This window comes from Dipodomys merriami, unplaced genomic scaffold (genome assembly GCF_024711535.1).
Source record: "Dipodomys merriami isolate MVZ:Mamm:240054 unplaced genomic scaffold, mDipMer1.0.p SCAF_48, whole genome shotgun sequence".
In the NCBI taxonomy this organism is placed as follows: domain Eukaryota; kingdom Metazoa; phylum Chordata; class Mammalia; order Rodentia; family Heteromyidae; genus Dipodomys; species Dipodomys merriami.
This window is the reverse complement of record NW_027206046.1, coordinates 9,771,010-9,794,829: the sequence shown is the minus strand read 5'-3', so window position 1 is coordinate 9,794,829 and position 23,820 is coordinate 9,771,010. Positions and strand designations below refer to the sequence as shown.

The 23,820-nt window shown below is 37.9% G+C and overlaps 1 protein-coding gene across 1 annotated transcript in view; it reads left to right on the top strand.

Moving 5' to 3' along the window:
* Unc13c (unc-13 homolog C) overlaps positions 1–23,820 on the top strand; it is a 281,403-nt gene that overhangs the window by 217,763 nt on the left and 39,820 nt on the right. Inside the window, exons 24-28 of the mRNA XM_069995373.1 lie at positions 9,610–9,698; positions 14,544–14,693; positions 16,347–16,470; positions 20,143–20,199; positions 23,451–23,531. Of these exons, the coding sequence (XP_069851474.1) occupies positions 9,610–9,698; positions 14,544–14,693; positions 16,347–16,470; positions 20,143–20,199; positions 23,451–23,531 (501 nt within the window). The remainder of the gene's footprint in view (positions 1–9,609; positions 9,699–14,543; positions 14,694–16,346; positions 16,471–20,142; positions 20,200–23,450; positions 23,532–23,820) is intronic.

Below are 23,820 nucleotides of genomic sequence, written 5' to 3'. Positions count from 1 at the left end.
CAGTGATTTTTAGTTTTTGTAGGTCCAGATCATAAGGAGAATTGAATGTTTGAAGTGCTGGACTTTTATTTTGACAGAATGCAGACACAGACTGATTGCTTTTTCTTCCCAAACATCTCTGTAATTAGACATAACAAACTGGATTGAATAGAAAATTAAGAGAATAATGAAGGCTAGAAGGACAACTTGTATTGAGGTGATTTCACAAATATAACTAAGAATCCAGCACTAACTACTACCACATAAAAATTAGGTTTAACAGCTAAGCGTGTGATTCAAGCAAAGGTCAGGCCACAGAGGTTGATAGATCTCTGAGCTGCCCACCTCATGCTGACCCACACAACCACTAGTTGTTAACCCCCTTTCTCCAGAGTACTGGAGAGCTCAGGGTGTCAGTCACATACTGCCAGGTCTCTTTTTAGACTAACCTCTCTCTCTGACTCTTGAGAATACTTCAAGAGAAAGCCAAAAAGGAGAGAAATAAGAGTTGCCCTTGAATTGCCATCTTTGAGGAAAAAAAATCTTTCCCATGACTTTGTGATGATCACCTTCGATGGCTTTTGCCTGCTCAAACACACCGCAAATTGTTGTAGTTAGTGGTCAAAATATAGTTTCCCTTTTCCACTATTATTGTTTTAGTCTTGATTACAGTTGATGCTTTAAAAAAAAGGGGGGGGATGGAGCAGTTATTTGTTACTTGGTTGGAACTGGGGTTTGAACTTAGGGCCTCTTGCTTGCTAAGCAAGCATTCCTCACTGCACAGCCATGCCTCCAATCCTGATTTTTGAGATAGGGTCTCTCTTCCTACCTGGGCATTGTCCATCTACGTCAGGCTTTGTGGTAGCTGGGAAAACAGGTATCTGTGCCACTGAGTTCAGCTCTTCATTGAGAAGGGTCTCTCATGAACGTTTATCTGTCTAGCAATATTCTCAGCCTCCCCAGTAGCTAGGATTATAGGCATGAACCACTAGCACCTGCCTTATATTTAGTTTTAGAGTGACATATAATAAGTTGATATATTTGTGGAGTACAGTGAGGTGCTCTGGTTCATGTATGGATGGTAGTGATCAACTTGGAATGTTATACTCATTACCTTAAACGTTGATTGTTTTTCAATGGATAGTACAATCAAAATCTTCTAGCTATTGTTAACTATATTTACCCTGCTGTGCAATAGAACTTTAGAGCTTCCATTGTACCCCATTGATCAACCTCTTTCCTTCCCTCTTTCCCTTCTCTAAAACTCAGTTTTTAAACCCAGTCAGTTCTCCTTCTGCTAGACTGAGTGATCCTCTGTTGCCTTGTGCAAATGGATCACGGAAAATCTTTATCCCCATCAGCTGAGGTTTAACAAGTACTAAAGCCAGTGCTCCAGCTTGTACTCACAGAGGTAACCATGAGCAACAAGAGCAGCCAAATAGAAAACCAGAATAATAGGACTAGATGATTTTTTAAAAGTCAATATTTACAGAATAAAGTTCTTCAGGATCTCATTTTTTTCTATCCTGGCTTATTCTTAACCTTGTGCAGTTTCACAGCCTTTAGTCACACTAAGTTCCTCTCTGGGCCAGTGATACTTAAGTTTTTTGCTTTTTACAATGAATATTTTCAAAAGGGAATTGCCTTGGGGAAAAATAGCTTCAACATCCATGTGGCTCTAAAAACATGACACATTATCTGGCCTTTGTTTTTTTCCTCCACCTGTAAAAAAGAAAGAAGTTGAGCAACATTCAGAAATCCTATAGTGATAAGCACAAGAGTCTTGTTACGATCCATTAATAGAAGGATAGCATATGTGGTATAGAAAAGAGTATCCCATCCCTAGATAAGGCTCAGAGACATAATTCAAAGTAAAACAGCACGGAAACATAGAAGTAGAAAAATCCTAAATTTTTGAAGTGAACGTAGAAAAAATCCTAGAAGTAGAAATATCCAAAATTCAGTACTACAATGAATGAATTTTGAAAGATAAAACAATCTTTTTCCCTTTCCCCTTTGATTCTCTAGGCTAAATAAACTAACTTATCCCAAAGCCATTTAGTTGATTTGAAGTACAATGACAGATTCACTGTATACTCCCTTTAATTAGCATGGGAGACAGCTACTGGGAGCCTCCAAGTTTTTGAAAAGCCAGAAAGTTAGAAACCTGAACATATAATGTAACCGATGCTATTGCACAGCCTCCAAGCAAATCTGAATGAAATTAGGAATATGCTATAATCCATCGGTGAATGTGAGCATGTACACTCGAAACAGTTCTCTCCAAAGAATAAAACTGAAAAATAGGGGGGAAAAAAAGCATAGTGTCTTGGTGCTGGGGAAATTGGTTTGAAATAGACAGGATAATGGGTTTGCTTTTTCAACCATGTACTACAGTCCCCAAGCAAATGTCACAAATTTATAAAGTGACTTAGGGCATTTCAGAGAGAATACCCTTGTAATAGATTCATTAGGGAATGTCCACTGATTTATCAATTATTTTAGTATGAGCTAGTCTTTCTTAAATGAATAGATCCGGATCAGTAGTAGTGTTGGAGAGAATTGACCTTTTTTCCAAAATAAAAGAAATACCAGAAGCCCAGATAAGATTGTGAGAAATTGCTTGAAATCCCTTCCCTAGTAAATGCCAGCTTGAGAGATCAGCAAGGACTAAGATCAGACGTGGTCATATTGAACCTGCTCTGAGAGTAGCAATTAGGAGAATGGAAAGAGAAAATAGGGAACAGCAGCCCAGGTTGGAGGTGGCAGTAGCAGACGAGATGGAAAAGTGCTGAGTCGAGAGGTAAAGAGGACAAAGAAGATGGAGAAAACATTTCAGAGAGACTGTCAGCCACATTTGGTATCCACACACATAGAGGAGGAAGGATACAGAATTCAAAGATGATTTTAACATTTCTCCCTTTAAAAAAAATTATAGAGGCACTAACCAAAGCAGAGAAGATAAAAAGAAGAGTAAATTCAGGATGACAAGGTATTTAGTTCCATTTTTAAATACGTTCTGACTGATGGTTCAAAATGGACTCGAGAAGATAGACAACATGCTCAGGTGTACTGTTAAGACTATACACAACCAATTTGGGGTCATTTGCATAGGATTGGCAGTCGAAGCCATAGGCATGTGATTGTTCCAGGAAAGAATGTAGAATAGAAAGAAGAGTATAAAGATAAAATTGAAGGAGACACTAATATAAGGAGGATATTAGAGGACTTGAAGTCAGCAAGGAGATAGAGCACAAAGACATAAGAGCCTAAAGAACTAAAATCACAGTATGAATAAAGGATAAACAGGATAAATACGGTGATTGGACTGGCAAACCAAGATGCCATTGGTCATCTATACTGAACATTTCATTGATGTGCCCAGAGCAGAAGTCACAATACAGAGGATTAATGAATGCTTAAGAGATAAGGATGAGGAGTTAATTTTTGTTCTTGTGAGCCTTTGGAAGGTCAAGAGAAGGAAAGATGTTAGCCAATTGTCAACAGGAAGGTTGCTCCAAATAAGTTGACTTTTCTTTAATCATTTTATTTTATCTTTTAACATATCTAACATTGTTGTGATCCAGTTATAGGGCAAGAAAGTAAAAATGTTGATAGAATGATGTAAGTTGAACACCAGGGGAATAATATATAAAGCAAAATCCAAGGAAAGGAACCAGGTCCTCAAACACAGCTTTTCTTGGAAATGAGGCTTCCTTTTCCAGAAAAAAATGGTGATAAATTTTGCACTTACTAAGGGATTTAATTCAAAAATATTAGAAGATGTAAGGCAAAAATATTAACGAATTTAATGCAAGAACACTAAAGGATCTAATGCAAAAAGTATTAAAGGATTTAATGCAAAGATGTTAAAAGGGTGAACCCACTAATGAGTTCATCTTGGACCCATTTTCTCAGAAAATGACGGTCAGGCAGTGACACCTTCCTCCATGACCTATACTTCTGTAGATGATAAAATAGTAATGCACCAAAATTGATGGGTTGAACACAAGGCAAAGAAGCTTGGTAAACTATAAGAAAGAATGGAAACAGGATAGCAGTAAATACTGTGGAAAGGAGATAAGCTTCCTACTGAAGATCTTTAACTTCACCCCTGCAAACTCTATCTTGTAAGCGTTTGTGTTAAGGTATCTGAAGAGTTTCCATATCACTCTGCAACCCATTGGTTATAACTCTCACCAGACCTTGATGGTCCATTTAACAACTGATGGTACAAGAATGAAAGTACATATACTCTCATTAAATTCACAGGTAAAGAATCTGCACTAGGAAAACAAAAACAGACATGTGTGCAGCGCTGGTATGGTAACCATGTCTTCTGAACTAAACAGATTATCAAGGCTTCATCTCACATAATCAGGCAAAGGGATAGATATTGGAAACAAAGACTAGCTTGGTCAGTCCACTATATTGTGGCTCCACAGAATAAAATTGCAAGCTGGTCACAGTGGCTCCTGTCATCCTCATGACTTGGAAAGTAGAAGTCTGAAGGATCACGGTCTGAGGTTAGGTTGGGCATAAAATCCATGAGTTTCCATCTCAACCAGTGGCTAAGTTTGGTGAAATGTGCCTGTTAGTCCAGCTATTGGGAAGCACACTTTCTGAAGGCAACAACACATTCCTGTCACCCTCATCAATTTGGCAAAGCACAAGTAGGCTGATCACAGTCCAGATGAGCCTAGATCTAAACCGAGACCCTACCTAGACAACCAATACAAAAAGGGACCAGAGATATGGCTCCAGTGGCAGAGCACCTGTCTTGCAAGCTCAAGACCCTGAGTTCGATACCCAATACTGCCAAAAATTGTTTTTTTCAATAGCAAAAATCTCCTATTCATACTAGACCAAGAAGACACATTCAGCTATTAGGATTGCTCCTTTGAATGAAGTTTGCATAATCTGTTAGAATACTTGATGCATGCTTTGGCTTGTAGACATTGGAGCAGACACCCAGACTAGAGAAGTAAGATGAGTCTCTGTGGAAGAACTACTTTCTAAGAAAACAGCAGCTGGGTGCTGGTGGCTCACATCTGTAATGCTAGCTACACAGGAGGCTGAGGTCTGAGGATCATGGTTCAAAGCCAGCCTGGGCAAGAAAAGCCTGTGAGACTCTTGTCTCCAGAAAACCAGAAGTGGCGCTGTGCCTCAAGTGACAGAGAGCTAACCTTGAACTGAAGAGCTCAGGCCTGGAGTTCAAGCCCCACACCAACAACAACAAAAAAAAGAAAAGAAAAAAGAAAAAATAGTAACTGGCAGGCATTGTACACATTGGTCATGGGTAAAAATCATTGGAGATTTAGAAGACAGTTTACAAACGAAAGTGACAAGTGAGTATGTTTCAGATGGAAAATGACACCAGAAAAGAACTTTTAAGAGACACTTTGTCAACTAGAGATCTCAGATAAGTTTGTATTACCATAGCTCAATGGCAGGAAAATTCCCAATGATGTTAAAACTCAGTTACTCCCAATAGAAGTCTATAGTTTACTCTACTCATTGAATACTCTTTGCCAGCCTGGGTTTGTGATTCTCAAACCTTTCATGAAATATGAGTTGAATATGTCTAGGTAGCTTATATAAATTCAGAATTTAACTCAGTACTCCTAAGTTTTAATTAAGTATATGTCTCTTTGCATGAAACCTATATTAACTTGGCCAGCTAAGTTATTCATGCACACATGCTAATTCATTTCTATTTTAGAATAAAATACTGTGACTTTTTTTTTTCCCTGTACTTTTGTTATTACAATGAATTGGGGGGGGACGGTAGTACTGGGGCTTGAACTCAGGGCTTGGTGCTATCGGTTAGCTTTACCATTTGTCTGGCACTTTACCATTTGAACCACAGATCCACTTCTAGCTTTTTGCTCGTTTATTAAAGATTTTTCCTTCCCAGCCTGACTTCAAGCCAATATCCTCAGGTCTAGCCTCCTGAGTAGCTAGGAATACAGCATAGGACACTGGCACCCAGTAACAATAATTTTAAACACCAAAACTTGAGTTCACTGTTATGCTGTAGCACTTACATGTAACTAAGCTAAATTATAAAAATGTATGAAAGCGGGGCTGGGAAGGTGGCTCAGTGGTAGAGCTCTTGCCTTGCATGCTCAAGGCCCTGGGTTCGATTCCTCAGCACCACATAAGCAAAAAGAAAAAAGCCGGAAGTGGCGCTGTGGCTCAAGTGGTAGAGCGCTAGCCTTGAGCTGAAGAGCTGAGGGACAGTGCCCAAGCCCAGAGTTCAGGCCCCACGACCGGACCCAAAAAAAAAAAAAAAAAAAAAAAAAAAAAATGTATGAAAGCATGAAATAGCTTTTTGCCTTTATAATTGGAGAATGTTTTGAAACTGTGAATGTATTAATGAAAACATAGGCAAATCCCTCAAACCATAAACTATTAGTTCATAAAAATTTTAAGGAGTTTGTAGGAATAAGAAAAACTCCCTCAATTTGGGCATATAAGGAAATACAGAACTCAATAAAATATTAGGACTTTCCTCTTCTTAGTAGGATTATCATTAGATATATTCATCATTCTCATTATTGCTTTTTAAAAAACTGCAATTGGCTAGATACACATACTGGCATCAGAATTATTGTGTGTGTAGTTCCTGGTATTATTTGTATCAAAACTGAAACTAATTATTTTTCTCCTTTTGGCTTTTTATCTCCTTTGGCCTGATTTTGTTACACATGCTTTCTGTCTGTACTTACTAAGAAACAAACATGTCTATCACAAAATTAAAACTGTCATCCAGTGTTTAAACTGCAGTAGTTTGACAGCCTGAGTTTTTTTTCCCAAGTAATAACCAATTATTTGATAAGAAATGTCTGCTCACAAAATACCTAAGGTGGCCTAAAATAATTTTATGGGAAAATAGCATAATTTCACACAAGTGGTCCATGTAATCATTTTTGTATGGCTTTAAAATTATTACCTTCACTCACTGGTGCGCCAACTACCGTTAGCTATGTATCAGACAAATATGTAAATACTTTAAATAATAGACAACTCTACCCTGAGTCTTAAAAAAAATAAAACTCTACTTTTAAAGTTAGGTCCTTGGAGATGCTAGACATGTGGGTAGGGGGACAACTTCTGCCTATAGAAAAAAGGAAACCTGGATAAAAACCAAATGAGAGAACTTTTCTCTCATCCCTTTTCCACATATATAATTTTATCGTCTGTGAGCAGTTGTACAAAGGAAGTCTCAGCTCAACATGTCATTTGAGGAGGACAGTGCATCTTGATCAATGTCATCCCTTTCGCCATTCACCCCCCCTCTCCCAACCAAACCAATCCCCTTATAACATAATAATAGGGTATAACCTGTGCAGTGTGCTAAAATCAGAGTGGCCAGTCACCTGTGTTTTCTTGGTTAAATGTTAGGGAAGTATGATTATTTTAGCTGATGGAGTTTAGATGTGTATCAGTTCTATCAATAGTATTCTGTTTGTTTATTAAAAAAAGAAAAGAAAAAAGAAAACCTATGTGAACATTATTGCTTTCTTGATCACTGCCCCACAACTGGTTATAGCTGAATCAAACTTTTGGAAAGTTTGAGAGTCTCAAGGTATTTTAATTTTTCTACTCCCAGAGAAGTCTCTTAAGTGTCGGGGTGGCTTGTACATTTGTGTGGATCCTTAGTTCTGGACTGTAACTCATCTATGGCATTCTCACAATGAATTCTTCTTTTACTATTAATGGATGCTAATAAAAGTAATTTTTTAATAAAAGTAATCTTAAAATTCTATAAAGAGTCCAGAAGAGTTACGTTGGCTTTATTGTTTAAGTATACATTATTTAAGTATACATTATTGTTTAAGTATACATTGGCTTTCATTGAAAGGTAGAAGCTAAACCCTAAAAATTACCTAGACTTGAGGGGTAAATTGACATCAAGAAATGGTTTGAAATAATCAGTAAAATCTTAGATGACATGTTCAGTACTCTCATGTCAATGTTTTTAGTTACGTCAGTACAACCCAGAGCTACCCAGTTGCTGAGGTGTGTAAATACTTCTTGTGAATAATCTCTGAATTTTATTTTTTTTTTAAGTGTTCTTGGACAACTGTAGCCGTTCCAGCCAATTTAAAATCATAGAAGACACTTCTTGGTCCCAGATTACATCTCATGAGTTTAAACTGATTTGGGGTTCTGTATTTATTTATAAACTTACTAAATCTTTTTCATTTGTAGAAAGTCTTATTGAATTTGTTTTATTTCCAGAAGTTTGGCTTTGTCTCATACTCTTTTCAGTATTAGACCAGCTTGTGCAAGAACTACATACTAATGATAGGAAACTAAATTTCTGCAGGTTCAAGGGAAGGAAATTTTTACATTTCAATTTCAGAGACTATTCCTTATTATCCCGTAGGTGAATTTCTCTCTGGTTGATGAAATGCATCTATTACAAGTCTTTGTTTTATGTTTCTTTATAACCCAACCTGTAATTTTTTTTGCAAAACCACAACTTGAAAAACAAGATGACATTTTCTAAGATGATTAGAAAATGCATGTTAACCTTTAATTGCAAAAATTAACTCAAGTTAATAGACCAGTGTGTCAGTTTATTGTTTGTGTTTGTGGCATAGAGTGAAAATTGGCCTCAAAGGTTTGTACTGTAAGAAAAATACCAAAAACAATTTATTTTGAACTGATATTTTTCCCCAAAATTCCCTTGCCAACTCAACTCCAAGCTATAAACAAGTCAATACCTAAAGAAAAGGAAACAAAATTAAAATGTTAAATTTAAAAAGTTCAACTCTGGGTTACAAATGACACCTTGGAAAATGGCTACATCATCTTCTAAAAGAACATAGAAATGCTTAATTTGTTTATCTTATTGTGGAAGATTCTAACATTTTTTGAAAATATATTTTAATAATGGCACAGCACAGTACTGGTTTAGCATACTTCATCCAAAGATCTAAAACCCAGAATGCTCCAAAATTAAAACTAGGGGATGAGGGGCGGTATGCAACAAGTTTTAGATCTGGGGACATTACAGGTCTTAGTGTTATGGATAGAAAATGCTAAGCCAGTCAAGTTTAGGCAAGTATTTCAAAATTTGGACAGCTCTGAACTATGAAATACTTCATGTCTGAAGCATTTTCCCCTAAAGGGATCCCCAACTCGATCTTAAAATTTAGATTTAACTGAAGCCTCTATTTTTAATAAGTCCATTTATTTATAGCAGTATTAAAGACTGAAATATATCTTAAAGTGGCACCTACATTCAACTAATGTATAGCATATTAGGTTTTCTAAATTATGAAATTATTATTCTGTACTGGGGGATATTGTCATGCCTTGCACCCTATCACTGCAATCAATAAAAGCTTTGCTAGCTAGCTCTAATTTGCAAGCATGCCATGCAATTAATTCAATTGACTTTTTCATATATAAGAGCTCTCCTGGTTTCTTCACAATTTCTTGACTGGTACATTTGATACCAATGACAAACAAACCAAAAAACAAAAACAGGAGAGCAAAAACTATATATGAGCTAGCTGATGTTGGAAGTTATCCTACTACAAACAAGATGCTTGTAAGAGAAACAGCCATGCTTCTGCAAACTCCAAAGTAATATCATCTCTGGTCTCTCTGCAGCTAGACCCTGAAGCTAGCACTATTCTAAAAGAGCTTCAAGTCAAACTCAACGGAGTTCTGGATGAGCTCAGCGTCACTTATGGTGAAAGGTAAGGGGCAAACTGTACTTATGTAGTTACTATGAAGTTGTTCATTACAAATTTTTTACATAGAAAAAAGAAAGGGTAGATTTGTCAATAGTTTCCCATCTTCTGTTGCAGTAAGATCCCTAGGCCCTACAGCAAGGAATCCTAACTTTCACTGGGTGTAGGGTTAGGGGATCCGTTATTCTGAAATATAACTACATTGAAATGTATAGCCTAGCAAAACAACTCAAAACAGGTATGTAAAGTATCTGCCTTCTTCTTGCCCTCCCTTTTTCCATCCTCTTGATGCTCACTTCTACCCACTCAAACAGAGGCTTATTTCGGTTAAAAAGTCTATAAATGTGGATTCTGATTTTATAATACTCAAGAGACAGACTTTAATGATGAAGAAAGGATTGGTGCCAACAAGAGAGCCCCTAAAAAGATTTGTTTATAGAAGCAAGTATTCTAGCTAGATAAAGAAACCCATGAATCACAGCTGCTATTCAGGATCTGAGCCCTCATTATTTTTCAAAAGCAGGAATGACCATCATGCTACGATTCAGATTATTGGAGTAAACAGTCCATTACGTGCTTCCCTTATAGGAAGAATAATTATCACCTCCTTGTTGCTGTGATACATCACATACACCCAGTGCAGGGGGAAGAGGGGGAGTCTACAGTGATCAATGTAACCTTGCTGCTGGCTTCCGGGTTGAGTTTACAATATAGATCTGATGAGAACCTATACTTCTCCTATTTTTTAAATATAAATTCCATACCCTTTGCTCGATCCATCCCATCACCTGGATGCCTTAATTTGAGAATCAGTGCCAAAAAAAAAAAGCAGTTGCTTAGATGGTGATTCTTACTTCAGCTCAAAAGATCATTGATGATCCAATGGTACATCAATGCCTTAGATATTTCCAACGTTTTCTGCCTTCTTATTCTGTCATCCCAAATATCTATGGCTATTGCCCTTTTTAAAATGCCACCACAAAGACCCACAATCCCTACTTTCTTCACATCCCCACTTTCTCCCTCCCTTGAAACCACTACCTGACTAAAGCCTAAGGCAGATCTGTCTATGTAAAAGCCAGATGGTCAGGGATTTGAATTTTCCTGAATGAGAGCTTAGAAGAGCTTATTCCTTCGAATTGGATAAAAATGAAGTTAAGAAATGAGCCACATCCATAAAGGTCAGCTAAACTCGAGGGATTGAGGAATCCAACACACATGGTAAGTCTGGAGGGGTTACAGTGGCATTGTGAAAAGAAAGCCAAAGAGATGTCCCAGAGCTGAAAATGGATACAGGCCAAACATAATAGTAAAAGTGGAATCAAGCTTTGACAATATATCAAATTTGCCAACCAACATGTTTATATAACTTGCTATTAAAGGGCTATGAACACAAACTGTTCCCACATTGTGATCATTTAAATAAAACCTACTGAAGATTTTCTACAATAGGTAAAAACAAAAAGTAAAAAAAAAAAAAAAAAAAAGATTTTATCGTAGACTATTTCCATAATGTAAAGACTAAAAGAACTCAGCTGTCTTACAAGAGCAAGAAGTCGAGCCTGCTTTTTTTTAATGTATTCTCAACACCTAAAATAATGATTGGCACATTATTAAATATTTATAGATACATATAAACATGAGCAAGCATGCATATTCTGTTTAACACAGAAGCATTATAGAGTGAAAATTCCTAAGCCTGTACATAAAATCTGAGGAAATCATGCACATTCTACTACTTGCAGTAGTAGAATAAATTATTGTGTGTGAGGGAAGAACAGGACTGAGTTGATTTAATACTGAAATGAGTTCTTTCCTTCCTTATTATCATTGCAGTGATTTGACCATTTCCCATCATCTTTCTTGTTTTCATTATCCCTGCATGTACACATGTTACATTTACTCCTGTTGTTGGGAACATGAAAACATTATTGGAGACCTCTTAGTAGGAATGCTAAGAATGACTACTATCACTCTCTTACCAGTTGCCGCTGCTTGGGTAAGAACCACCAAAACTGGTGCTGGAGATACAAAGAATGAAAAAGCACAACACAGATGATTATTCTCCATAGACTTACTTAAAATGGGGAAGCAGATAGGAAATGATCCATTGGTACATTCAACCAGTGTTTATTTTTAATAGCTTTACTGTAATATCATTCACATACATACATAATCATACATAATTAAGGTGGTTAACGAGTTTTGATTATACATATACATTAGGAAGTGATCACCCCGTTCCAGCTATTTAAGTATCTGTCACCTCCAAAGAGTTGCCATTTGTGTGCATTTGAGAAAATTTCACATCTCTCCTCTTAGCAATTTTAATAACTAAATCAGTACTATAGTATTTACCATAAATGCCTATAAATATAGTGTTTGTAACGATCATTCCAATGTTTCTTGAGAAACCCCTTTGTACCAGAGACAGCAGCTGTTGCCACTGTGCAGCTGTGTAGTACTAGACAAAACCAAGTCCCTGCTCTGACGGAGCTTACAATCTATGGAAACCATAAACAATAGGCAAATAAATTAAGTGTATGTACTGTGCCAGGTAAGGGGCAGGGGTGGGGAGAAGTAATAGAGAGCAGAGAATGATAGGAATGTCACTGTCACGTTAGTTTGAATGTTCAAAGAACGTTTCTCTGAGGAGGTGTACTGTGCTAGACACCTGACACAAATGAGAGACTAAGAGCATCATGAGAATTCCATGGCAGATGGGACAGTAACAGCAGAGTTAAAGCAAGCATGTTCTCAGGATCTAACAAGAACACAAGGGAGAGACTACTGAGTGTGTATTATAGTGAGAAGCGCAGGAGAAACAACAGCACTGAGATCCCTCTGTCAGCCAGCACCATCCCTGAAACCGTTATAGATTTTGTTGTATTTGGAAGCCATTGAAGAGTTTTAACGAAGGAAGGGCATAATCTTGTCTCCAAAAGGATGTCAGAGAAGGCTAAACAGAGACAATGAGTAAATTGTTTCACAAGTTCAGGTGAAAGGTGCGTAGATCTTACAAGTACATATTGGAACTAGTAAGTCCCCAGAATTAGAATATTTTATAAAAGTTTGTTGATGGATGTTGGGGATAAAGAACTCATTAGACTTCTAATTGGAAAGGTTATATGCCGTGGACCGGCTCTGTCGGGACGACGGAGGACACCTAGGGGAGGAACCTGGAATAGATGGGGAGATGGCAAACAGACAACTCACACACAAGAGGAGTGGATGCTGAGTGCGATTTAATGCAGAGGATAACAAACTTTTATAGTAAAAAGTCTCCATAAGAAAGGGCAGAAGGTTACACAATCTTGCTGCATGGCTTCATTTTTGGGTGGTCACCAGCTGGTCGCCTGATAGGCACTTGTTTCCGGCTTATCTCTAAGAAATACAATGGGTTTCGATGTTTGTCACCAATTAACCATTACCTATTTTTATAGAGGCCTTAACTGTCTCATAAGATCTTTCCTGTTCCTTTTTTAATAGTAAGCACCAAGGAGACCTAGATCTAGCAAGTCTCTTAGTAAATAAAAGACAGTAGCAGGAAATTCTTTCTCCTAAGTAGTTATCTCAGCAATTGTCATACATTCTTTCTGTTCTAGCCTCGCCTACAGCTTCTTGCAAATCTCTTACAAACAATTCCTTCTGCTGAAGTGATGTCGTGAAACCCCCAATATTTTACATTTACTTATGACTTGCCTACTAGCCTCCATAAGAGGGGTTTCAGGGTAGCACTTAACTCTGGTGAGTTAGTCATATTTTTAAGACACTCATCAGATATTAGAGTCGTCAACACTTTTAAGAAAGAGCTTTGAATAAGGGAACGTTGACAATGAGTAAGTACAAAGAGCAGTAGAAACAGTAAAAGATTAATAGGCACTCTTATACAGTGAAGAAAAGAAAAGCAGAAACACATCTTTCCCAGGGGTTTGCCAGCCTTTCCAGGAGTAGGCCTCTTTGAAGCCCTATTCTCCGAGGTAGACTTCGGTGAAGTCCCAATACTCAGAGATAGGTCTCTGAAGCCCCATTCTCAGGTCTGAAAGCTGGTTTCCCATGCTAAGCAGACTCCACTGGAGTAGGTGTGGCAGTTATACAGGCAGTTTAGGGGTATGGGGTGTAATTCAGATGGACACATGTGAATTTGACAAGTAAGTGTGTGGGTGTGGGTGTGGGTGTGGGTGTGGGTGTGTGTGGGTGTGTGTGTGTCTTGGGAAAAATATGTGATCAGATGTGATTTCCAAGGATCAATCCCAGAGTATGACAACATAGACCACCAGATAAAAAAATTAAATTTGAATTTCACATAAACAACGAAGAATTTTTTAGTGAATTTCCCAACTATTACATGGACAGCCTCATGCTAAAAAATGTTGACAATTTGAAATTCAAATTTAACTATGACTCTGCTTTAATTTCATAAATATGGCGGTCCTACTCTAACAGAGGCCAAGTATTTCATGAGGAGGAGTCAGTGAGGCTGGAGAAAAGCCAATAAAGTGAAAATCACAGAAACAAGAAAGAGCGGGGCCCTAGTACCAACCACATTTCTGGATACGCCATTATTCTAAACAATACTCAGGAAAGCATGCCAACTGTTTCTATCAGGGAGAGAGGCTGAAAAAACGAACCCTACTCACATTCATTCAGCCTGAAAATCACCGCTATTATCTGCCTTATATGCGAGCAATCCACATAAAGCTTCCTCGCAACAAAATGTTTTGCGGGTTTAAGTTTGAAAACTCAGGGAATTCATACCATTTGGAACAGATCAAACTCCTCAGGGTAGAATTCAAATAGATGAGGAACAATGTTTACTTTTACTCTTGAAGTAATAGTCCTTGTTTTCAGTTTCCAGCTTATAATTGAAGAGTGTATAAAGCAGATGAGTTTTGAGTTAAATCAAATGCGAACCAATGGAAATACCACATCTAAGAAGAACAACGCAGCTATGGACGCAGAAATTGTGTTAAGACCTCTTATGGATTTCTTGGACAAAACGTAAGTCTTCTGCCCAATTTTATCCTTTTTTTTAATTGCCAGAAATTCCTAAAGTTGACTAGTAAGACATTGAGAAAAATAATTCTCCTCTATGTAAAGCATCTTGTTTGAGACAAATGAGTTCATTAAAGAACAACACGTTTTTATTACTCTGTACAAAAAGGCAAAGGAAAATAGAGAAAATAAATATTGGAAGCTAAGGATGTTGATGTTCTGAAGTAGAGACAGATTTAAAATTCTAGGCTCCACAGATAACCTATTGTCTTGCATTTTCCTGGACATAGAAAAAAAAAAGGCTGAATTGAATTCTCAGTGTCTGGTTTCATGTCAGAAACTTGCTGAAGAAGAAAAATAACACAAATGTGACTAGAATGAATTCAAGTGAGAGGCCAGCAAATAGCTACCTGATCCAACCTTCAGTAACTATGTGCTTGTGTGCATCACCAAAAAAGCCTATAGGCATTGGGGAATGACGGAAAGAAAGCTGAGGTCCCCAGTGCCTTGAAGTTTACAGTCTAGTACTGGTAGGGGTGGATGAGAGCAGAAGCTTTAATGTAGACTAAGTCAAAGACTTTAACTTAAAGGGTCCAGTTGGTTGGTTGGTTGGTTGGTTGGTTGGTTGGTTGGTTGGTTGGTTGGTTGGTTGGTTGGTTGGTTGGTTGGTTAAGCTGGTGCTTTTTTTTAAGTGTTTCTTCACTATCCCTGTTCTCAACCATTCTAGTTGAGTAAGTTTGGGGGAAGATTAAGGTACCTATAATTTAATACGTAGCCAAATTTTAGAATCATTGATCTAAAACAACCAAAGACACAGTGTCATAAACAGGGATACAAGCTTCCCAAATTCAAGAATCTGAAGTCAGAAATGCTCTAATTTTTTTATATTTCAAATGCCAATATTCTCAAAAAGACAGCTCCAGATTTTCTAGGGAAATGGGGATGTTACTCAGTACAGTGCTTTTCTGGCCATGCATGAGATCTTCCACTGTAAAAACAAAAACTATCCTGTAGTATTTCAGATCTCAGATTTCAGATTTTTTTAAGAATACTGGTAGTCTTTGAAAATATTCCCAAAGCCGGACACTGGTGGCTCACACCTGTAATCCTAGCTACTCAGGAGGCTGAGATCTGAGGATCACAGTTCAAAGCCAGCCTGGGCAGGAAAGTCCGTGAAACTCTTATCTCCAATAAACCACTAGAAAACTAGACGTGGCACTGTGTCTCAAGCGGTAGAGCACTTGCCTTGAGCTGAAGAGGTTCAGGACTGCGCCCAAGCCCAGAATTCAAGCCCCACGACCGACCAAAAGAAAAAGAAAAAGAAAAAAAATATTCCCCAATCCAAAGACTACAATATGCAACAGTTCTGATCCTAGGCAATTCAGTTAGGTTTGCTCAGCTTTTACTCAAAAACCACAATACCAAATATAGAAGAAAAAGAATAAAATAATAACTGCCTATGAAGACACCAATGTTGTATATGGTAGATGACATCTTATCTCATTTATTCTTGTTATAGCAAATTAATAACATAAAATACCAATGCAGAGGCTGATTCAGTTATTGGAATTTCAGTAGTTGGTGTGGATTTTTAACCAGTCAAGTAAGTTGATATACTGATGGAGCTTAAGGGAATATGTATGTCTAATACTATTTCAGATTAAGTCTCTCAGCAAAAATTTGTGAGAAAACAGTCCTGAAGCGAGTTTTGAAAGAGCTATGGAAACTAGTCCTTAACAAAATAGAAAAACAAATTGTTCTCCCTCCTCTGACAGATCAAACAGTAAGTATTTTTAAAAATTTTTTTGATATTTCACTGAATTGTCTTTTTTATTTTTAATGAATGATATGGACCCAGATGAACTACAGTACTCATTAAATCCATATTGGGAAATAAGTATTTGGTAAACAGTTTCTTGACAATGATCAATCTAATTAATTTTGTATCTAAATCAGGTTTAAATAGTGATGATAGTAGTTAAACTTCCCATCTACTTGCCGATCAAACTCTCATCTTTTATTAAATGCATCAGAGTATATGATCTGTAAGGTGATCTGGCTTTCATCTGTAATTTTTCCTTAATTATCCTGGGGAGTTGGGATGAGAGAGAGAAAGGGAGGGATGGGGAAAAGGAAACAAAGATTGGGAGAGAGGGAGAAAAAGGGAGAGAGAGACTGTGTTTCTTTGTTAAATCTTATAGCCTTAAAAGGTAGTTCCAACACTACAATGCAGAATCTTTTTTGCCTTTCCAGTCCATCTTCACTTATTACTTCCCTACTTGGAGGTTAATAGAGGCTGATAGCTTTTAGTGGACTTGAGAACCATGGTTGTATCACACACATTAAAATACAAAAGAACCAGAAAGATCATCTGGCAGCAAAAGCTAGACTATGGTCAAGGGGCTATGCCATGCTGGGGTTCCAGTTTGAGCATCCTGAAGCAAGCAAGATAAAAATAATCCAACAGCCAGGCACCGCTGGGCTCACACCTATAATCCTAGCTATTCAGGAGGCTGAGATCTGAGGGTCATGGTTCAACACCAGCCTGGGCAGAAAAGTCCGTGAGACTCTTATCTCCAATTAACCACTAGAAAACTGGAAGTGGCGCTGTGGTTCAAGAGGTAGAGCGCTCACCTTGAGCTGAAAAGCGCAGGGACAGCACCCAAGCCCAGAGTTCAAGCCCCACGACCGACAAAAAAAAATAAAAAAATTTAAATAACCCAACAAACACTTGCCATAGTGTAATTGACTTTTTCCTATGACTGGAAAAGACAAATTGATGCAAATAATGAGTTATTCTAAACTAAACTAAGATACATATTGATACCACTTTTATGCTCAGTCCTTATATTTACCAAGGGGAATTAAGTGGAAAGTGTTTTCTTATCAAATGTACCAAGATACAAACATGCATATGTTTTTGTCGACTTACTGCCAGCAGCTGATCAAATATAAGTTACATGAAGTTTTGCTTAGCACCATCAATATGTGGTTTCATCTATTATAATCTAAACATATGGGTGACCAAATCACATGTATAAATAAATCTTACTGTGCTCTAACATATATTTGTGTATCTCTAGATTTCTATATCACTTATACAAATGATTCATAGGAGGAGGCTACCAGTTATAGTATGGAAACCAGGCTAGTGTGGACGCTCAATTTTTTTTTTAATCTGAAGCTGTGGAATAGAAAAAAGATATGGTGTCTTACCACAGCTGCTGCTCAGAACAATTTTGATTAGTTAACAAAAGAAGCAGAGAGAACTTGCACCTTAGACTCCATTTCCAGGATGTTACCCCTCCAAAGGCTCTCACAGGTGACAGACCACCCCGCTGTATGCTGCCGTCTCTACTTGCACACACATTGACTCCACCCACAAGTACACCCTCTGGTGTCCAGCTATTGTTTATAGTTTTCAAATCCCTTGAGGCCCAGTCATGAGCTTCACTAAGCTCCCTGCCAGTTGTCCAAGTGGCAATTACCATTTTAGATAGTTCCTCGGGAACAAAATTGTCCGGATGTCAATCAGTTAGTCCACGGCTGCCTCTCCCATCAGTCCTACTATTTTTTACACCTAAATAACTCTCCTATTCTTGAAGAATATTAAGACTCTTCAGGAATGTTTATATCATGTTGTATTAGTATGCCATATATACCATGTCATTCTCTATATATGGTCTTTCCTAGGAAAGCTTATTATCATCTCAATTTTTTCTAGCACTGAGATTTCCAGTAGTGAACCTCTGTTGTTCATTCATTCATTCATTCATTCATTCATTCATTCATGGACTAAATATTCCTTGTGCTTCCACATGTACTGGGCTCTATGCTGGTTACCACCATATTTTATCATTATTCATATTTTTATTAACAGGAATAAAGTTAGCCATGGTTGCTTATCTCCAATGACTTTGTATTTTAAATAGAGAAAGAATATAGAGAGCATTAGTTCAGAATGGCCAGTTTTCCTTACTGTGAAGATACTCCAAGCTACCAATGAATTTGGCCAAATTTAGTACTTTTCCACTCACCCACAGACATGGCTCCAGCCATTGTTTCATGAGAGAGAGAGAGAGAGAGAGAGAGAGAGAGAGAGAGAGAGAGAGAGAGAGAGAGAGAGAGAGAGAGAGAGGGAGGGGGAGGGGGAGAGGGGGAGAGGGAGAGGGAGAGAGGGAGAGGGAGAGGGAGAGAGAGGGAGAGGGAGAGGGAGAGGGAGAGGGAGTGTGTGTGTACACATACCAGTGTTGGGGCTTGAACTCAGGGCCTGGGTGCTGCCACTGAGTTTTTCTGCTCAAGGCTAGCACTCTACCACTTGAGCCACAGCTCTACTTCTGCCTTTTTCCCCCTTTGGCAGTTAATTGGAGATGACAGTCTCATGGACATTTCTGCCCAGGCTGGCTTTGTACTGTGATCCTCACATCTCAGCCTCCTGAGTAGCTAGGCTTACAGGAGTAAGCTATCAGATGAGCCTGGCTCCATCTTTAGATTGGATTTTTTTATTATGGTATTTTTCTTTTCTTTTCTTTTTTTGTCTCCAGAGCCTCAAGTTTCTAGAGAAAGCCTACATTGAAGGAAGGACAGCACTTCTGAATGAGCAGCTAGCTCTGTCCTCTTCAGCACTATGACTTAATGGTCACAGATTTGTTTCAAGGAGCTGTAGAAAAGAACTTTGCTAGAAATAATTAGTTTAATCCATGTTACATCAAGGTGGTTACATTATCTGAGACTGATTCAGTGACACACACACACACTTAAAACTGTCAGAAGGGACACAGTGAGCTTTGCTATACTGCCAGCTGTCCTAGATATACTGTCCTTAAAACATGTTGTTGTCTGAAGAGTTGAAGTTTAAGGGGAGGGAGTCAGCTGATTGCAGACAGGGTGGGTGAATACAGTCAGAATAGTCAATGCTAATATGTGAAAATGGAACTAGGTAACTGGAGTGGGTTGAGATTATTGGAATAATGAATGGTGAATTGGAATAAAGAATAGTGAAAGGTGTAACATTGATTTAGATGCATTGTAAAGCCAATGCCAATGGCTCATGCCTGTAATCCTGGGTACTTAGGAGGCTGAGGTCTGAGGATCACAGTTCCAAGGCAGCACAGGCAAGAAAATCCATGAGACTCTTATCTCCAATAAATTACCAAAAAAAGCCAGAAGCGCAACTATGGCTCAAGTGGTAGAGTACTAGCCTTGAGCAAAATTAGCTCAGGAACAGCCTTGAGTTCAGTCCTAGGACTGACAAACAAACAAAGATGCATTGTACTCACAAACAGACATGCCCAACTGAAACCCCTTTGTAAAACTATTTAAACATTAAAAAGCAAAATTAAATACACTAACAACCACAATCTGAGAAACAAAGACCAGCCTCTATTGACTGTTTTTCAACTTTAAGACTGAAGTTCTTAAGACTGAATCTTCTTTTTCTTTTCTGTGTTTCTAGGGACCCCAGATGATTTTCATTGCCGCTAAAGATCTTGGACAACTATCCAAACTGAAGGTAATCAGAATAAAGGAAGCCAGTTGCCCTAAAAAGTAATGAACTGCTTATAGCTCTGTGTGAAGCCATCCTATTAGTAATATTATAGCATCTACCCTGGCATGATTAAGAAGATATGTGTTTGCTCTCACAGGTTGCTTTATGAATTTATAATCTTGTGTTATAGCCAGTTTTGACTTTTTTTATGAACAAAGAAATAATGGAGCTCTGCATAGAAATCCAATAAACTCTTAGATCTTAAAGTCAGGAAACATGGGGAAATAAAACTCATCAAATCAGACAATGAACTTTTGTCCACATGTACAACCTCACTGAAACTGAAAGCTTCTTTACGAACCCCAATCTTGTTGAGCATTGGTGGCTAATGCCTGTAATCCTAGGTATTCCACAGGCTGAGAAGATGTGAGGATCTCAGTTCAAAACCAAACAGGACAGACAAATCCATGAGACTCTTATCTCCGGTTAGCCAATGAAAAAAGCCACAAGTGAAGCTTGTGACTCAAGTGATAGAGCATCCGTCTTAAGCAAAAACCTAACGGACAGTAGCATTTATAAAATGCAGAAAATGTTAACATTCCTCTTACAGGATTGTGAGAATCAATCAGATGTCCACATATATCATGTTTGCTTGGTAACAGCAAGGAATTTGCCATCTCTGACCTCCAGTGGGAGCTACATTCCTTTGCCCACAGCTGGTAGCTCAGAGCTAAGTATCACTAGTATTATTTTGTATCTACAACACATAGGAAGGAGAATCAACTTGCCTAATTACTGTGGTAAAAGATGTGCCTGCTTTATCATCTATATTTTCTCCTTCCTCAGAGGAAAAACCTCTTAAAGCTAATAAATCCCTAGAAGACAAAATCATCACCTAAGATTGTTTCTCACAGGTGTTCAGAGATGTTGATGAGTAAGAACTACTTCTGAGAAGTACTATAATTTAAAATACAGTTATATAAATATGTCTCCCTACTTATAATAATAAAGAATTAAGATACACATATACAAATACAAATACATGTGTATATGTAAATATATGTGTGTATATGTACATACATAGATCTCTGATCTCTATCTCTTTCTCTATTATTGCCCACTCTGGGATTTCTGGATCCTGCCTTGAAAAAAATGGCTTTTATACAGTGCCAAAGTTTCTGATATAAAACTGTGACAGTGAAATAACCTAGGTCTCATTTAAAAGAAATTACCCCAATCATGTGGATAGCATCTGTGTTTTTAATGAAACATCTTCCATCTTCCAAGAATTCTGTTTCCTGAGCGGAATATAATATCATCTAGAAATGTTTTAGTTTCAAGTGATAGAAAACCCAAAGAGAGTATTCGCTGTTCTATGGAATTTTATAGTGCAGGGCTAACTCAGCTTTCAAAGCCTGCTAAATTAAGGATTCAAGCAGTGCTGCAAAATCCACTTCGCTTTCTCTACTCTGCTTCTCTCTGTTTGATATAGTACCCATCAAACCTTCCTTCCTAGTTGTGAGATGATGTGTCTGCTTTTATCTCCTCGGAACCACCATTTTTAACTCTTCTTCTGAGAAATTTGTATTTAGTTCCTTTGCCCATTTATTAATGGGGTTATTGCTTCATTGAAGGTTTCATGGAGCCTCTTGAGCTCCATGAGTTCGGTATATTCTGGATATGAAGCCCTTGTCTGATCTATAGCTGGCAAGCATCTCCCATTTCTATAGACCATCTTTTTAGCTTAGTGACAGACAATGTTTTTGCTGGGCAAAAACTTATTAGCTTGATATAATCCCATTAACTAGTTATAAATCTTCATAGACTGTTGATACAGTATCAAAAACACCTAAGGAAATACACCTGAGTTTACTGCTGGCTTTACTTAAATAATAACCCATCACTCTGCTTTTCCAGAGACATCTTTATTTGAATGCATAAAATCATGCTATACTCTGGTCATTCTAGTCATTACTGCTTAAACCTAGAAAGTTATTTCTAACAATTAGTTTTAGAGAACTAACATATATTCTTTATTAGACTGTTTTATTTTTTAGAATAATCAAACTAAAGAGATTCATTTAATATGAAATATTTATAGTTATTCGTCCTAAATCATTTCTCCCTAAAATTTTTTTGCCAGTCCTAGGGCTTGAACTCGGGTCTGGACACTATCCCTGAGCCTCTGTTTTGCTCAAGGCTAGCATTCTACCTCTTGAGCCACAGCACCACTTTTGGCCTTTTCTAAGTAGTTTATTGGAGCTAAGAGTCTCATGGACTTTTTTCTACCTAGGCTGGCTTCAAACTGTGACCCTCAGATCTCAGCCTCCTGAATAACTAGGATTATAAGATTACAGGAGTGAGCCACCAGCACCTGGCTTCTCCCTATAATTCAGCAAACAATTCCCCTTACTCCGAAGTCTCAATGTGTATTCAGCATTCCTGTTTACAAAGTATTAAAAGAATTCTCATGTTTAAACTGAAACTCTTGTGTTCAAGAAGGATGCATCATAAACACACGAAGCTTCCCTCTGTGTTTTTTTTAACATTATTCAAAGAGTGATTCATTTGAGTATGCTGAACACTATGAGGGTTTGAATTACCAAGGGCCAGCTGGGTGTCTATGGCTCACACCTGCCATCTTAGCTGCTCAGGAGGCTGAGATCTGAGTATCTCAGCATGATGCCAGTCCATGCAGGAAAGTCTGTGAGATTCTTAACTCCAATTAAACACCAAAAACCCAGGCATGTAGCTATGGCTTAAGTGATAAAGTACTAACCTTAAGCAAAAAAGCTCAAGTACAGCACCCAGGCCCTGAGTTCAAGTCCCAGGACCAGCACCAAAAAAAAATTAATTATAAAAAAAATTGAAAATCCCTACAAATTATGTTGGTTCTCTGGACTTCCTTAAATAGCATTCATATTTGGCCTCCCCTCTTCCTCCCCGCCCCCGCAGGGTGGGGGATGGGTTGGAGATAGAATGCAAAGCAAAGAATTAAAGTGTAAAAGCTTCAACACGCATGTTTTCAGGTTCCTTTATCTTTCTTTTCTAACATTACCTTGTAGTAAAAATAAAGGCACATCCTGTTTTTTAAGTAGACATTTAGCATTCCTTCCTTTAGCAAAATGGGTTATTTGTTAAATATATGTTTAAAATAAATAAATCACTTAAATGCACAAGTATAATGAAGACATTTCAAATAGGAGGAGTTTGCATGTGGGAATTGTACAGAGCCTGTGAACTGATTTATAAGCAGTTCTTCCCTTGTTTTGCAGGAGCATATGATTCGAGAGGATGCCAAGGGTCTGACACCAAGACAGTGTGCTATTATGGAGGTAGTCCTGGCTACCATCAAGGTAAGGGGATGCTTCCCCTGCATGGACCACAGGGCTCTCCCGTTCACAGAGTTCTTGTCTGCCAGGGCATAACTGAAGAACTTTATCAGCCATGGCTCCAAGATCCTTACACAGATGCATATCCAGAATGTTGACAGATTAAGCCTTTTCTATCTCCTTCTTACATCCGTATCACATTGCTTTTCTACTGTTTTCCCTTTGCTTCTCTCTTTAAAAAAAAAATGTGTTGTAAACTGATGATGGAGGATTTTTTTCAAAGAATGACATGCATCACGAAACCCTGGTTAAA